The sequence below is a fragment of the Sapajus apella genome, unplaced genomic scaffold, assembly GCF_009761245.1.
Source record: "Sapajus apella isolate SASKATOON/1434 unplaced genomic scaffold, GSC_monkey_1.0 scaffold144, whole genome shotgun sequence".
NCBI lineage: Eukaryota > Metazoa > Chordata > Mammalia > Primates > Cebidae > Sapajus > Sapajus apella.
This window is the reverse complement of record NW_022437084.1, coordinates 346737-363598: the sequence shown is the minus strand read 5'-3', so window position 1 is coordinate 363598 and position 16862 is coordinate 346737. Positions and strand designations below refer to the sequence as shown.

The 16862-nt window shown below is 45.7% G+C and overlaps 2 protein-coding genes across 8 annotated transcripts in view; both read left to right on the top strand.

The window, feature by feature from the left end:
- Positions 1–11251, top strand: part of LOC116540707 (zinc finger protein 528) — a 14304-nt gene extending 3053 nt beyond the window's left edge. For 3 of the 7 annotated variants that reach the window (XM_032264348.1, XM_032264350.1, XM_032264347.1), the window contains exons 2-5: positions 1008–1086; positions 2914–3040; positions 3523–3651; positions 9236–11251. In XM_032264348.1, the coding sequence (XP_032120239.1) occupies positions 1072–1086; positions 2914–3040; positions 3523–3651; positions 9236–10854 (1890 nt within the window). In that variant the 5' untranslated portion in view covers positions 1008–1071 and the 3' untranslated portion in view covers positions 10855–11251. Of the gene's footprint in view, positions 1–745; positions 810–1007; positions 1087–1564; positions 1602–2913; positions 3041–3522; positions 3652–9020; positions 9152–9235 lie in introns of those variants that run through there. The other 4 variants (XM_032264353.1, XM_032264352.1, XM_032264349.1 and 1 more) reach the window with 4 other exon arrangements.
- Positions 1–16862, top strand: part of LOC116540713 (zinc finger protein 480) — a 201146-nt gene that overhangs the window by 68142 nt on the left and 116142 nt on the right. The window lies entirely within an intron of this gene.

Below are 16862 nucleotides of genomic sequence, written 5' to 3'. Positions count from 1 at the left end.
TGCAATGGCGCGATCTCGGCTCACCGCAACCTCCGCCTCCTGGGTTCAGGCAATTCTCCTGCCTCAGCTTCCTGAGTAGCTGGGATTACAGGCACGCACCACCATGCCCAGCTAATTTTTTGTATTTTTAGTAGAGATGGGGTTTCACCATGTTGACCAGGATGGTCTCGATCTCTTGATCTCGTGATCCACCCGCCTCGGCCTCCCAAAGTGCTGGGATTACAGGCTTGAGCCACCGTGCCCGGCCTGTTTCAAAATTTCTTTTGATGTGTGAGAGAAAAATATTTGAGGAGCTCAGCCCTGCCTGATCTGCTTCCCCAAGGAGCTCCCTGACCTCCTCTCCTGCCTCTGTTCTTTCCGCTCCCTCTACTGCAACTGCACAGTCCCCTTTCCTTTTCCGTGAGCGTTTCAATGGCGTGATCTTGGCTCACTGCAACCTCTGCCTCCTGGATTCAAGTGATTTTCCTGCCTCAGCCTCCCAAATAGCTGATACTACAGGTACGTGTCACCACACCCAGCAAATTTTTGTATTTTTAGGAGCGATGAGGTTTCACCATGTTGGCCAGACTGGTCTTGAATTCCTGACCTCGTGATCTGCCCACCGCAGCCTCCCAAAGTGGTAGGATTACAGCTGTGAGCCACCGCGCCTGGCTGCGTTTTGTATTTTTAAAATAAGTGGTTGATTAAAGCATGATTTTAGGAATCACATGGTTTATTACCACATGAACAACTTTTTTGTTTTTAGGTTCACAATTTTAAAGCAGGGAAGAATAAAGTGAAACAATCTCAGAGGGAATCCACTCAACAGAGGAGGTACCTTAACCTCATAGTGGAGTGATTTCCAAAATTGTTAACATCTGTTTGCTCAGTTAGGCTGAATCAGGCCTATGAAGAAAGTCAAAGTTGGAGGAGTACCTCAGAGGGAGGTCTTTCCTTTGTGTGTGGCTGTGGCACAGGAAGGAAGTATGTTGATTCTAAGCCCTAAACAGCACATTTTTGACATTCAGGATTCAGTTCCAAAGAGACATATGTGAGGAAGCAACTCGGAAGAGGAAAGAACAGAAGTCAGGAATGGCCCTTAGTCAGGTAAGATAATAGTCTCAGTGGATTGTTCTGTCTCTGTTTCTTCCTGAAATACCTGGCGTTGGAGTTGCTAATCTCTGACTCTGAAGCATCCTGCCTGTCTGGTTTCCTTGCACTTACCCATGGCTACTTCTAGTCCCTTCATTTCCACCTGAGATTCTAGTTCGCTATCACCCAGTGACATGAGCTTGGGAAGAGGCTACACTGGGCCTGGTCCTGGGCAGGGCTAACCCCAGACATGGATGGAGACGGGGTGTGGGTCCCATGGTTTCAGGGCTGTTGGGCAGCAGTGATTGTTCAGGGGTCACATCTGGATGCACTGTCAGTGTTCTGTGGACTAGAATTAGAGAAGCTATGTGCAGAAGTTACTTTCTTTCTTTCTTTTTTTTTTTTGAGACAGAGTCTTGCTCTGCCAGCCAGGCTGGAGTGCAGTGCCATGATCCCTGCTCATTACAACCTCCGCCTCCCAGGTTCAAAGGATTCTTCCACCTCAGCCTCTTGAGTAGCTGGGATTACAGGTGCGCACCACCACCCCCATCTAATTTTTGTGTTTCTAGGAGAGATGGGGTTTTGCCGTGTTGGCCACGTTGATCTTGAATGCCAGCCTCAAGTGATCCAGCCACCTTGGCCTCCCAAAGTGCTGGGATTACAGGCATGAACCACCACATCTGGCCAAGATTTTGGCTTTTTTTTTTTTTTTTTTTTTTGAGACGGAGTTCTTGCTCTTGTTACCCAGGCTGGAGTGCAATGGTGTGATCTCGGCTCACCGCAACCTCCGCCTCCTGGGTTCAGGCAATTCTCCTGCCTCAGCCTCCTGAGTAGCTGGGATTACAGGCACGCGCCACCATGCCCAGCTAATTTTTTGTAGTTTTAGTAGAGATGGGGTTTCACCGTGTTGACCAGGATGGTCTCGATCTCTTGACCTCGTGATCCACCCACCTCGGCCTCCCAAAGTGCTGGGATTACAGGCGTGAGCCACCGTGCCCGGCCCGATTTTGGCCATTTTAAAAAACTACTGTAGGTCGGATGTGGTGGCTCACACCTATAATCCCAGGACTTTGGAAGGCTGAGATGGGAGGATGGCTTGAGCTTAGGAGTTCAAGACCAGTCTGAGCAACATGGTGAGACCCCATCTTTACAAAAAATACAGAAATTAGCCAGGTGTGGTGGCATGAGCCTGTATTGCCAGCTACTCCAGAGGCTGAGATTGGAGGATCACTTGAGCTTGGGAGGCGGAGGTTGCAGTGAGTCAAGATTATGCCACTGCACTCCAGTCTGAGTGACAGAGTGACACCCTGTTTCAAAAAAAAGAAAAACCACTGTAGGCATCATCATCTCTGAAGACACCTCTTGAATTCTATCTCAGGTAGACACTGGATATCACTTGGCGTGTGAAAACACCTAACACTTATACATAGAGATAACCCTGGTTTAATTTTTTTGTTTGTATTGTCCACAAAACGAGACATCTGTACTGATTTAAAGAATGTCATAAGGCCGGGCGCAGTGGCTCACGCCTGTAATCCCAGCACTTTGGGAAGCCGAGGTGGGTGGATCACCTGAGGTCAGGAGTTCGAGACCACCCCGGCCAACATGGAGAAACCCCATCTCTAAAATAAAAAAAATTTTTTTTTTAAAAGTCATAGCTTGTCATGGAAAAGTATAATAAAACAAGAATTAAAGACACATAACTGTCTCAAGAGTACCTTAATGTGAATTTTTCACAGAGCTCATTTCAGTGGAGTCAGTCCTTAACAACTGTCTTCTCATTCTGTATGAAGATGAGCACTCTCTCCATAGCCTGTGGCTGAAATGTGGATTTCCTTTTAGGGACCGTTGACATTCATGGACGTGGCCATAGAGTTCTCTCAGGAGGAGTGGAAATGCCTGGACCTTGCTCAGAGGACTTTATACAAGGATGTGATGTTGGAGAACTACAGGAACCTGGTCTCCCTGGGTGAGGATAATGTCCCTCCAGAAGTTGGGCTCTGCCCTGGTGGATCTCTGCATTGTCTCTTGGGAGCCTCTTGGGAGCTCCTGCATTGCTTGACTGAGATTGAAACCTTGTTGACTCAAAATTGAAAAGCTCCATTATACTTTCTGGACTTGAAATGTCCCCCTTCTTCAGGTGTTGTGCTCCCTTCACGATTCCTCATTGGTGGCACTAGGGCTGAAGTATGCATGAAACCTTATGACAAATTTTAAAAATATGCAATTTCCTGTTTCCCCCCCTTGTGCTTTTGGTTCTGTAGTTCTCGGAAGGGGGCTTGATGTCTGTGTGTTGCACTGTTTCCTAAGCATTCAGAAAGAGGCAGTCAGTGGATGAATTTGTGAAATGCTATTTTTGATTCATTTGTAATATCCTCTCTCCTACCTAAATATAGGGCTTGGACTTGGAAGATGCCATAGCATGCATTTATTCTTTCTTTTTATAAATAGGAGTGGGTCTTCCTGACCTGAGTGTTGTCTCCATGTTGGAGCAAAAGAGAGAACCCTGGACTCTGCAGAGTGAAGAGAAAATAGCAAGGAATCCAGATGGCAGGGAATGCATCAAAGGTGTGAACACAGGTAAGAGGTCGGGTGGGCAGAGGAGAGGCCCCATAATGTTTGTTTTTTGAGACAGTGTCTCACTCTGTCATCCAGACTAAGTGTAGTGGCAATCATAGCTCACTGCAGCCTTGAATTCCTGGACTCAAGGGATCCTCCTGGCTGCGTCCAGTGTTGGGATTGCAGGCATGAGCCACTGTACCCTGCAAAGCCACACTCTTAGATAGTGTTTGGGAAACTCTCTGACAGTGGCACAATTCTGAGGGAAAACAAAAGTTGAAGTCTTGTGAGTTCTGAACAGGCATTTTTCTTTATTTTCCTATTTATTTTTGGAAATAGTGTCTCTCTCGCATTACCCAAGCCAGAGTCCAGTGGCATGATTACAACTTGCTGCATCCTTGACTTTCTGGGCTCAGGGGATTCTTCCACTCCAGCCTTCTGAATAGGTGGGACTACAGGTGTACGCCACCATGCCTGGCTAATTTTTTGTATTTTTTGTGGAGATGGCGTTTCACCCAGGCTGCTCTCGAACTCCTGGCCTCAAGCAATCCACCTGCCTCAGCTTCCCAAAGTGTTAGGATTACAGATGTGAGCCACCATACCCAGCAAGGTGTGTTGTTTAATTGGTACAAATTTGTGGATCGTTAAATTTTTCTTCTTTTGGCTGGGCAGAGTGGCTCATGCCTGTAATCCCAGCATTTTGGGAGGCCGAGGCAGGCAGATCACTTGAGGCCAGGCGTTCAAGATCAGCCTGGCCAACATGGTGAAACCCTGCCTCTACTAAAAGTGCAAAAATCAGCAGGGTGTAATGGCAGGCACCTGTAATCTTAGCTACTCAGGAGGCTGAGACAGGAGAATCGCTTGAACCCAGGAGGCAGAGGTTCCAGTGAGCCGAGATCATGCCATTGCACTCCAGCCTGGGCGACAGAGGGAGACCCGTCTCAAAAACTGTAAAAATAAAAATACATTTTTTTGTTTCGTTAATTTCAACATTTCATCCCTCTGCCTCCGGACTAGCTGGGATTATAGACATGCACCAGTACACCTGGCTAATTTCTATACTTGTAGTAGAGACAGGATGTTTCCATGTTGGCCAGGCTGGTCTCTAACTTCTGGCCTTATGTGATTAGCCCCCATTGGCCTCCCACAGTGCTTGGGATTACAGGTGTGAGCCACTGCACCCGGCCCAAAACATTCCATTTTAAATGTTAACAGCTTATCTTTGATTAGGTACAGAAAGCTATGCTTACCAACTCTGTTCTCATTTTCTGTTATTACTGGCATAAATTAATCCTATATATTTTATGTTCCCATTAACATATGTTTATAATGCTTTTTAAATGAATATGTCTTTTTTTTTTTTTTTTTTTTTTGAGATGGAGTCTCCCTCTATTACCCAGACTAATCCTGGCTCACTGTGGACTCTGCCTCCTGAGTTCAAGTGACTCTCCTGCCTCAGCCTCCTGAGTAGCTGGGATTAAAGGTGTCTATCACCCGCCGTGGCTAATTTTTGTATTTTTAGTAGAGATGGGTTTTTGCCATCTTGGCCAGGCTGGTCTCCAACTCCTACCTTGGCCTTCCAAAGTGCTGGGATTAGGCATGAGCCACTGTGCCGGCCTGATTGTGTCTTTTAAACTGTAGGAAAGAATTTAAGTCAAGTTCCAAGTGAAAAGTGCAATAATACATGTTTCTGTATTTGATCATTTGTTGACCTTTTATGATAAGCATTTTTATTCTATTGTTTATTTTTTGGGGATGGAGTTTTGCTCTTGTTGCCCAGGCTGGAGTGCAATGGCAGGATCTCGGTTCACTGCCACCTTTCATCCTGGGTTCAAGTGATTCTCCTGCCTCAGCTTCCCGAGTAGCTGAGATTTCAGGGGTCCACCACGACACCCAGCTAATTTTTATATTTTTAGGAGAAACGGGGTTTCATCATTGGCCAGGCTGGTCTCAAACTCCGGACCTCAGGTGATACACCCACCTTAGGCTCTCAAAGTGCTGAGATTATAGGCGTGAGTCACCGCGCCCAGGCTGTGATGAGCTTTACATTTTCATTTAGGTTAAAGATTGCTTTCCTTTCATCTTGAATGCTGCTTTTTGCATTTCTTCTTGAACAGGTCTAGAATACTAATTAACTTCCTCAGCTTTTCATCTAGGAAAGTCTAAAAGTCTTTATTTTTGTAGGTGAGTTTTGCTACGTGCAGTATTCTGCATTGCTGTTTTGCTTATTTTTCTTTAAGCACTTTCAGTATATCACCTCACTGCTTTCTAGCCGGAAGATATCAGCTGGAAAATACATATAATCTTACAATGTTTCCTGTTGTCTGACAATCTCTTTTTTGTTGCTGCTGTCAAGATTGTGTCTTTGTCTTCTTTTGACTTTTGATAATTTCTTTACAGTATGTCTCTGTGTGAATGTATTTGGATTAATTTTAGTTAGAATGGTCAAGCCTCTTTTTTCTTTTGAGATGGAGTTTCATTCTTGCTGCCCAGGCTGGAGTACAATGGCGTGAGATTGGCTCACTGCAATCTCCGCCTCCCAGGTTCAAGCAGTTCTTCTGCCTCAGCCTCCCAAGTAACTGGGATTACAGGTGCCTGCCACCACGCCCGGCTAATTTTTTATATTTTTGTTTTGTTTTGTTGGAGGTGGAGTCTCACTCTGTCGCCCAGGCTGGAGTGCAGTGGCGCCATCTCGGCTCACTGCAGCCTCTGCCTTCTGGGTTCAAGCATTTCTCCTGCCTCAGCCTCACGAGTATCTGGGACTACAGGTGCACACCGCTATACCTGGCTAATTTTTTGTATTTTAGTAGAGACGGGGTTTCACCATGTTGCCCAGGCTGGTCTCGGAACTCCTGAGCTCAGGCAGTCCACCCCACTTGGCCTCTTTTTTTTTTTTTTTTTTTTTTTTTTTTTTTTTTTTGAGACGGAGTTTCACTCATGTTACCCAGGCTGGAGTGCAATGGCACGATCTCGGCTCACCGCGACCTCCGCCTCCTGGGTTCAGGCAATTCTCCTGCTTCAGCCTCCTGAGTAGCTGGGATTACAGGCACGCACCACCATGCCCAGCTAATTTTTTGTTTTTTTTTTTTTTTTAGTAGAAACGGGGTTTCACCATGTTGACCAGGATGGTCTCAATCTCTTGACCTTGTGATCCACCCGCCTCGGCCTCCCAAAGTGCTGGGATTACAGGCTTGAGCCACCACGCCCGGCCCACTTGGCCTCTTAAAGTGCTAGGATTAGAGGTATGAGCTACTGTACTGGCTAATTTTTGGCATTTTTTGGTAGAGACAAGGTTTTACCATTGGCCAGGCTAATCTTGAACTCCCGATCTCAGGTAGTCCACCTGCCTCGGCCTGCCAAAGTGCTGGGATTACAGGTGTGAGCCATTGTTTTTGGTCTGGTCAAGCCCCTTGAATTTCTATATTCAATTCTTTCCTCAGATTTGGGATGTTTCAGAAATTATTTCTTCAATTGTAATTTTTGATCCTCTGTTTTCTCCTTATGCACCTCCAGTAGTTTGTATATTTTCCCACTTGATTGTTCTTCAAAAATCTGTAAGAAAAACTGTTTCCTTTTCTTCATTGTGTTTTCTTTTCTTTTTTTTTCTTTTTGAGATGGAGTTTTGCTCTTGTTGCCAGGCTGAGTGCAGTGGCATGATCTTGGCTCATTCAACCTTCGCCTCCCAGGTTCAAGCGATTCTCTTGCCTCAGCCCCCCAGGTAGCTGGGATTACAGGCATGCACTATCACGCATGGCTAATTTTGTGTTTTTAGAATAGATGAGCGTTCTTCATGTTGGCCAGGCTGGTCTCGAACTCCCAATCTCATGTGAACCTCTTACCTCAGCCCCGCAAAGTGCTGGGATTACAGGCGTGAGCCACCTCACCTGGCTTGTTGTGTTTCCTTTTTGCTCATTGTTTCTTCTTTAAGTCTGCTCCTTGTTTCTTGTGCCTTATTCGGTCTGCTGCTGAACCCTCTAGTGAACATTTGCGTCAATCATGGTATTTCAGCTCCACAGTTCTTATTCCCTTTTTAATAGTTTCTCCCATGTTTTATACCCCCCCCTTTCTTCTTTTATTTTGAGACAGAGTCTCATTCCGTTGCCCAGGCTGGAGTGCAGTGGCACGATTTTGGGTCACTGCAACCTCTGCCTCCTGGGTTCAGGTGATTCTTCAGCCCAGGCCTCCCGAGTAGCTGGGATTACAGGCACCTGCCATGATACTCTCCTTTTCATGCGTGGTTTTATTTTAAGACAGTTGCTTTCGATGTTTGTCAAGTAATCCGAGGGCTGCCTTTATATAGGTTGGAGATTTGTTTGTTTCTTTGTTTAAATTTAGCCATATTTCCATGTCCATTTGTAGGCCATCTAATTATTTTTTAGGTGTGCTAAAACAACCATTTCTCCCAGTTCATTTCTTTCTTTCCTTTCCTTTCTGTTCGTTCCTTCCTTCCTTCCTTCCCTCCCTCCCTTATTTCTTTTGTTTTCTTTCTTTTCTTTTCTTCTTTCTTTCTTTTCTCTCCCCCCACCCCCGCCTTTGTCACCCAGGCTGCAGTGTACTGGCACAATGTTGGCTCACTGCAACCTCTGCCTCCCGGGTTCAAGCAATTCTCCTGCCTCAGCCTCCTGACTATCTGGGATTACAGCTGCCCGCCACCAGGCCTGGCTAACTTTTTGTATTTTTTTTTTTTTTTTTTTTTGAGACGGAGTTTCGCTCTTGTTACCCAGGCTGGAGTGCAATGGCGCGATCTCGGCTCACCACAACCTCCGCCTCCTGGGTTCAGGCAATTCTCCTGCCCCAGCCTCCTGAGTCGCTGGGATTACAGGCACGCGCCACCATGCCCAGCTAATTTTTTGTAGTTTTAGTAGAGACGGGGTTTCACCATGTTGACCAGGATGGTCTCGATCTCTTGACCTCGTGATCCACCCGCCTCGGCCTCCCAAAGTGCTGGGATTACAGGCTTGAGCCACCGTGCCCGGCCAACTTTTTGTATTTTTAGTAGAGACGGGGTTTCACCATGTTGGCCAGGCTGGTCTCAAACTCCTGACCTGAAGTGTTTGACCTCATAGTGTGTTTCACTATGTCGGCCAGACTGGTCTCGAACTGTTCACCTCAGGTGAAACCAGCCCACCTTGGTTTCCCAAAGTGTTGGGATTATAGACGTGAACCACTTTACTGGCCATTCCAGTTCTTTTATGTAAGGATTGTACAGGGTGAGATGGTTCCTGGGAACACTCAGTCCTTTTCTGGGATTTTTCTGAATTGTGGAAGTACCATTACTAATGTCTATATAGCTGTTCTTGGATCTCTGATTTTCCCTAAGAGGCTCATCCCTGCTTTTTCCCAAAAGCTTTCAGTTTCTGTTGTACTTCTCTACTCATAACCTCTTTCAGACTTCCCCATAGTTCTCTCGACTCCTTCAGATTCCCCACTGCTCCAGTGCATCACCTCAGTTCCTTGTGTTTTCTGCACTGCCAGCATGATGTACACAATATGCTGATATTCCTACCAATGCCTGAGTTAGGTGAGGCAGAATCTAGATCTTCTGTCAGACACTAAACCTGCCATTATCATGGGTTGAAGTTCCACTGCTTTCTTTCTGTTTTAGAGAGGAGCTGTAAATTGGGAAGTAATGTAGGAAACAAGCCTTGTAAAAGTCAACTTGAATTCATGTTTCATTTACATCTGAGTGATCTGCAGCTATTTCAAGATGAAAGGAAAATGTCTGGATGTAAGGATGTTGAAAAACTCATAAATGACAATTCCTCCGTTTCACCACTTCAAAATACTTCTTCCAGTGTCGAATCCTGCCTTTTAAGTAAATATAGAAATAATTTTGATGATGCTCCATTTCTTCCGCAAGAACAGAAATCACATATTAGGGGAGAACCTTATGAAGGTAATGAGCATGGTCAAGTCTTTAGAGCATCTGCAAACCTTACCAACCATCAAGTAATCCATATTGCAGACAGTCCTTACAAATGCAATGAGTGTGGCAAGGTCTTTAATTGCAGTTCAAAGCTTGTGATACATCAAAGAATGCATACTGGAGAGAAGCCTTACAAATGTAATGAATGTGGCAAGGTCTTTAGTAGCAATTCAAACCTTTCACAACATCAAAGAATTCATACTGGAGAGAAGCCTTACAAATGTCATGAATGTGGCAAGGTCTTTCGTAGCAGTTCAAAGCTTGCACAACATCAAAGAATTCATACTGGAGAGAGGCCTTACAAATGTCATCAGTGTGACAAGGTCTTCAATCAAATTGCACACCTTGTACGACATCAGAAAATTCATACTGGAGAGAAACCTTACAGATGTAATCAATGTGGCAAAGTCTTCAGTCGTCATTCATATCTAGCAGAACATCAAACAGTTCATACTGGTGAGAAACCTTACAAATGTAAAGAATGTGGCAAAGCATTTTCAGTGCGTTCCAGCCTCATTACCCATCAGTTAATTCACACTGGAAGGAAACCTTACAAATGTAAAGAATGTGACAAGGTCTTTGGGCGCAAGTGTTTCCTGACCTCTCATCAGAGAATTCATACTAGAGAGAAACCTTACGGATGCAATCAGTGTGGCAAGATCTTTAGTCAGAATTCAGACCTCATACGACACCGAAAAATTCATACTGACGAGAAACCTTACAAATGTAATAAATGTGGCACAGGGTTTAGAGAGTTTTCAGACCTCACTGCCCATTTTCTAATCCATAGTGGAGAGAAACCTTACGAATGTAAAGAATGTGGCAAAGTCTTCAGGTACAAGTCTTCTCTAACTAGTCACCATAGAATTCATACTGGAGAGAAGCCATACAAATGTAATGAATGTGGCAAGGTCTTCAGTCGTAGTTCAAACCTTATATGCCATGAGAAAATTCATACAGGAGAGAAGCCTTACAAATGTAATGAATGTGGCAAGGTCTTTAATCAACCTTCATACCTTACAAGACATCAAATAATTCATACTGGAGAGAGACCTTACAGATGTAATGAATGTGGCAAAGCGTTTAGAGGGTGTTCTGGCCTTACTGCCCATCTTGCAATCCATGCTGAAAAGAAATCTCATGAATGTAAAGAATGTGGCAAGATCTTCAGTCACAAGTCTTCCCTAACCAATCACCAGAGAATTCATATTGGAGAGAAACCTTACAAATGCACCCTGTGCAGTGAGGTCTTTAGCCACAATTCTGACCTTGCACAGCATCAGAGAATTCATTCATGAGAGTTCTTACAAACTGTGTATGGCAAGATCTTCATCATGAGTTCCAGCATTAACATCAGAAAGTCCATACTAAGTGGAAATCATATAAATGAAATGTGTGTGACTCAGGCTTTATCAAGGTCTGCCAAATCACTGGACATCAAAATATACCTCTTGGATGCAACCACATAGATGGATTATGTGTACTCAGGCTATTATTCAAGGACCGTTACTATAGAATATGATAGGATTTGCACAAGTAACTTAGTCTCTGGTTCTCCAGTATTTATGATATGGCATGCTGCAGAATAATGCTGTTAAAATATGTTGAATCTCATGAGATGATGTATATCGAAGGTGCAAGGGCATGTGGAAATGATCAGTTGTATTCAGGTTATAAAAAATTCAATTATTTGGGGTATGTAGAAAAGGCTAGTTTACTCTTTATGACTTTGAAATCTCTTCATGTGCCTTCCATACGGGCCTCTGGGAAAGAATGAGTAGGATGACAGGGCTAACTTCATTAGCTGAGGATTATTTCTATCCAATTTCCTGATGAAAAAGAACACTGCCTTTTTGGAATAAATACTGTCTGATTTAGAGAGCATGGAGGTGGGCAGAGTAACTTAAAGCTCTGATGACCATCATCATACTGTTGACCAGCACATTTTCTCCTGATGTAAGTTCACACTGCCTCAGTATCTACCAACTGACCATGAAATAGAGTGTCCATGATCTTAAGACGTGGGTTATTAATGGGAAGAGAGTAATATGTTGCTGGGGTCTCATTATGGAGCAGAAATAATGCAAGGAAAAAGATGTCTACCTTCTCCATTGAATAGCAGTAGTTGGTGTTTAGCAAAGACTGATGAGACAACCTAGTCTTTTTTTTTTTTTTTTTTTTTGAGATGGCATCTCTCTGCTGCCCAGGCTGGAGTTTAGTAGTGTGTTCTGGGCTTATTGCACCCTCTGCCTCTTGGGTTCAAGCAGTCCTTCCGTCTCAGCCTCCCAAGTAGCTGGACTACAGGTGTGCATCACCACACCCAGCTCATTTTTGTATTTTTAGTAGAAATAGGGTTTATACTATGTTGGCAAAGCAGATCTTAGACTCCTGACCTCAAGTGATCTGCCCACCTTGGCCTCCCAAAGTGCTGGGATTACAGGTATGAGCCACCACGCCCAGACTTATCTTCGAAATGGAAGAGAGAAGTTATATCACAGTAGAGAATTTAATCATGACCAGATCAGCATATTCTTTTTTTACATGAGATGGAGTTTCATTCTTGTCACCTAGATTGGAGTACAGTGGCATGATCTTGGCTCGCTGCAACCTCCACTTCCTGGGTTCAAGCACTGCCTCAGCCTCCCAAGTAACTGGGATTATAGGCGCATACCACCACACCCAGCTAATTTTTGTATTTTTAGTAGAGATGGGGTTTCACCATGTTGGCCAGACTGGTCAACTCCTGCCTCAGGTGATCCACCCACCTTGGGCTCAAAATGGTGGAATTACAGGCATGAGCCACTGTGCCCGACCAAATCAGCATATTCTCAAGTAGGATTCTCACTTAATTCTTGGCATTATAGGCATTATAAGTTACAACTGTTTTTTTTTTTAGAATGTGTGTAGTTCTCTTGTTTGCAGTAATAAAGTTTCATTTTTCCTACGTATGAATGAATCCTGTCTTTTTTTTTTTTTTTTTTTGAGACGGAGTTTCGCTCTTGTTACCCAGTCTGGAGTGCAATGGCGCGATCTTGGCTCACCGCAACCTCCGCCTCCTGGGTTCAGGCAATTCTCCTGCCTCAGCCTCCCGAGTAGCTGGGACTACAGGCGTGCGCCACCATGCCCAGCTAATTTTTGTATTTTTAGTAGAGACGGGGTTTCACCATGTTGACCAGGATGGTCTCGATCTCTTGACCTCGTGATCCACCCGCCTCGGCCTCCCAAAGTGCTGGGATTACAGGCTTGAGCCACTGCGCCCGGCCGAATCCTGTCTTTTCTAACAACATGATTTCATCCCACCTCAGGAGGATGGATGCTCAGTAGCACGCAGTAATGTACCATTGGGATTTTAAGGTTGGAGCATCCAAAGCAGGTTTTCCGGCTGTGAAATGAAACATGTCATTTGGGTACATATCTTTAGGTAAGTGTGAATATAAGTAATCATACTAGGTACATGAGTTATATCTGTTTTCTGCCCTAGAATGCTTATGTGGGTACAATGAAAATCCCACAGCAGTGCACCTGCAGCATCCTATACCCTCAAACACGTATACATCGCTCTTGGTGAATGTTCACTGTATCACCATATTTCTCTCCCTCCCTGCCTTCCCCTCTCTCCATCTCTCCCTTTCCCTCCTCTCCCACTCTCTTTCTCTTTGAGACGGAGTTTTGCTCTTATTACCTAGGCTGGAGTGCAGTGGCATGATTTCGGCCCACTGTAACTTCCATCTTTCGGGTTGAAGCGATTCTCCTGACTTAGCCTACCGAGTAGCTGGGATTGCAGGCCTGCGCCACCATGCCCAGCTAATTTTATGTTTTTAGTAGAGACAGGGTATCAGGCTAGTCTCGACCTCCTGACCTCAGGTGATCCACCTGCCTCAGCCTCCCAAGGTGCTGGGATTACAGATGTGAGCCACTGCGCCCAGTCTGATGTATATGTTTTTGAGGACCTTTCTCTTTCTGAGCATAGTCTCAGCAATGTACCAAGATATAACAGTCTCACTTGAGATAACGCCTGTGTTTCTTTGTCCTACCTTCAAGAAAAGGAGTGAGGACACAAAAGTGAGGTTGGAGCGAAAATTTAATAAGCAAAAGGAGAAATCTCTCTGCCAGCAGAGAGGGGATCCTGAACAGGAGTACTGACTGAGGTCTATTCTGGGGTTTTTAGGCACTGGAAAGTGTTCCTTCCATACATTGTAATCAGCTTGTACATTTAATAGATTTCTTCCCTGTGTTAACTGCAGTAAAAAATTTAGGGGGTACTTAAATGAGGGTGTGGTTGGGAGACAAAATTTTCTGACATGAAAATAAGCATAAGACATGGCAGACACAACCTGTGTTCTCTATAAATATGAAAAAAGGAGTGTCCCTGTAAGTCTTCAGTTAAATATAAGTACTAGGATAATATGGGGGTCTTTTAAAAGTTCATGGAAATTGTGTATTATGAAAAAAAACTATGTATGGATTTGAAACATTCGTGTACCAAAATAAACCCATGCTAGTTATAACATGTCTAAACAGGATCCAATTTGATGTGTTGGGTGCCAGCCTCAACCGTGTACGTGGACGCCCTGAGTCCCGGTGGTGACAGGGGAGTGAGAAAAGAAATAAGACTAAGACAAAGACAAGAGTAGAATTCCACAGTGCGGGTCCAGGGGGGCCAACAAATGCTAGCGTGGGGGGACAGCATTGGCCCTGAGCTCTGGGCTCCACACACTTTTATTAGAGGCATTATCTTGTTATTCTAGCAGGCTGTAGGGAGGGGAGGTGAGATTACAGGCATGGCTTCTGGTCACTGATAGGGTCTTTCCTCAAACATCTGGAAAACGCAGGGCACGTAGCCCGTAATCCCAGCACTTTGAGAGGCTGAGGCGGGTGGATCATGAGGTCAGGAGATAGAGACCATCCTGACCAACATGGTGAAACCTTCTCTCTACTAAAAATACAAAAATGAGCAGAGTTTGGTGGTGTGTGCCTGTAGCCCCGGCTACACAGGAGGCTGAGACAGGAGAATTCCTTAACCCAGCAGGTGGAGGTTGCAGTGAGCCCAGATCACGCCGCTATACTCCAGCCCAAGCCACAGACCAAGACTTTCTCAAAAAAAAAAAAAAAAAGCCAGGTGCGGTGACTCATGCCTGTAATCCCAGCACTTTGGGAGGCCAAGGTGGGCATATTACCTAAGGTCAGGAATTCGAGACCAGCCTGTCCAGCATGGTGGTCACATAAAGGAGGAGACTGGAATAAGATGCCCACCTCCGGAAAAGCTCATTTTGAGTGGACCACAAGAACATTTGGAGGTGAACAGACAGGCCCTGATCACCTCCCGAACGCGGGGTCAGGAGAAGAGGTGGCCAGGAAGAGGACGCTGTTCTGTTACTAAGAACAGGAATGATACCGAGCTCGGATTTGTAATTTGGAGGCAGGTTCGCGAGAAGAAAACACCAAGCCGAGAATAACAAAGTAAAAGAAGAGGATTTTATTTACAGAAGGTTATAGGTAAAGGAAGAGGATTTTATTTACAAAAGGGACATACCCAGAGACCGTCCGTCCGGACACTCAGCACCGGCGTTACAGCAGCACGGGCAAAACGCAAGTCAGAACTTTAAGCAATCTTTTCGTCTCTCTCTCTCTCCCTCTCTTCAGCACCGGCGTTACAGCAGCACGGGCAGGGCGCAAGTCACAGCTCTCCGCAATCTTTCTCTTCCTCTCTTTTTCCCTCTTTCCGCCTTTCTTTGGTTTTTGTCTGTATTTTATATGTTGCAGTTCAACTTAGGTCATAAAGTAAACACCAGCTGCTCTTTGTCTTGTCTCTCATGAACGTTATCATTATGTAACGGCAATCCTTGGCTTTGTCTACGGTTCTCGAAGAGACGGGAATTGGCCAGATTCCCGGCTCCTCGGACGTAAGCCAGGGCCATCACGAGCTCCTAATGCCCCAGGCTTACTGCCAAAGAAATGATAACTTTAGTTCCCAAGGTCCAAGAAACTTAGAGCAAACACTGGGCATGACTTTTCTTATATTAACCCTACAGACGCCTGGTGATCAGAAGGGCCAAGATCAAGAAAGAAAAGGGAAGAGGGCGAATTATTAGGGGCGAGGGTCTGCAGGATACCAGAACCAGTCACAGGATGCAGCCTCCATGGTTTGGGGCTGGGGTGCTGTGCTCCCGGGGCCGAGGGGGGCAAGGCTTTGGGGGCCTGACGGACATAAGTAGTGGATGAGGACTTTACGTGGCAGGGGGCGGATGTAGGTGTCATTGAAGGATTTGAAGCAGCTCCATGATAAGGGCTGTCTACATGGCCCTATGGCAGAAACACTGGGGACAGGACCGGCCTCCGTGCGATTTTAACACGCAGGAAAACGATTGCCGGACTCTCACAGAGAAGCCTGAATTTACTTGGGGTGGAGGGAGCAGTGCGAGGATTTTAAGGTCTGTGCTGCCCTCAGATCCTGAGTACAGATGGGCGGGAAAGCTGGGAAGCGCAGATTTAATCTAAACAAAGGGAAAAATGGCTCTGCCACCCTGCAAGATCAGCTTCCGAGTCTGCTGGAACCCTCCGCCGGTAGGGGAGGCCAGGCCTCGCGGGGCTGGGGCAGCGCCATGGTGAGATAGGGGCGCGGCCAGGGCGGGATAGGGAGGGGCGTGCGCTTCCCTCCGCTTTGCTCCCAGCACCTCTGTTTTTCCGGATTTGGAGAGACCTGACTGAGGATGCAGTGACTTAGGAGTCTGCACACTGGGATCCTGCCAGGGCAGGGCAAAATCGGTTGATTACATCCCTGACAATTTCTGCTATTGCAGTTAATTTTACGCTTATCGGCCGGGAGCGGTGGCTCACGCCTGTAATCCCAGCACTTTCGGAGGCTGAGGCAGGTAGATCAGTTGAGGTCAACAGTTCGAGACCAGCCTGGTCTACATAGAAAAACCCAGTCTCTACTAAAAATGCAAAAAATTAGTTGGACGTGGTGGCGGGCGCCGGTAATCCCTGCTACTTGGTAAGCTCAGGCAGGAGAATCACTTGAACCCAGGAGGCAGAAGTCACAGTGAGCCGAGATCGTGCTAATGCACTGTAGTCTGAGTGACACGAGTGAAACGGTATCTTAAAAAAAAAAAAACGCGGGGCGCGGTGGCTCAAGCCTGTAATCCCAGTACTTAGGGAGGCCGAGGCGGGTGGATCACGAGGTCAAGAGATCGAAACCATCCTGGTCAACATGGTGAAACCCCGTCTCTACTAAAAATACAAAAAATTAGCTGGGCATGGTGGCGCGTGCCTGTAATCCCAGCTACTCAGGAGGCTGAGGCAGGAG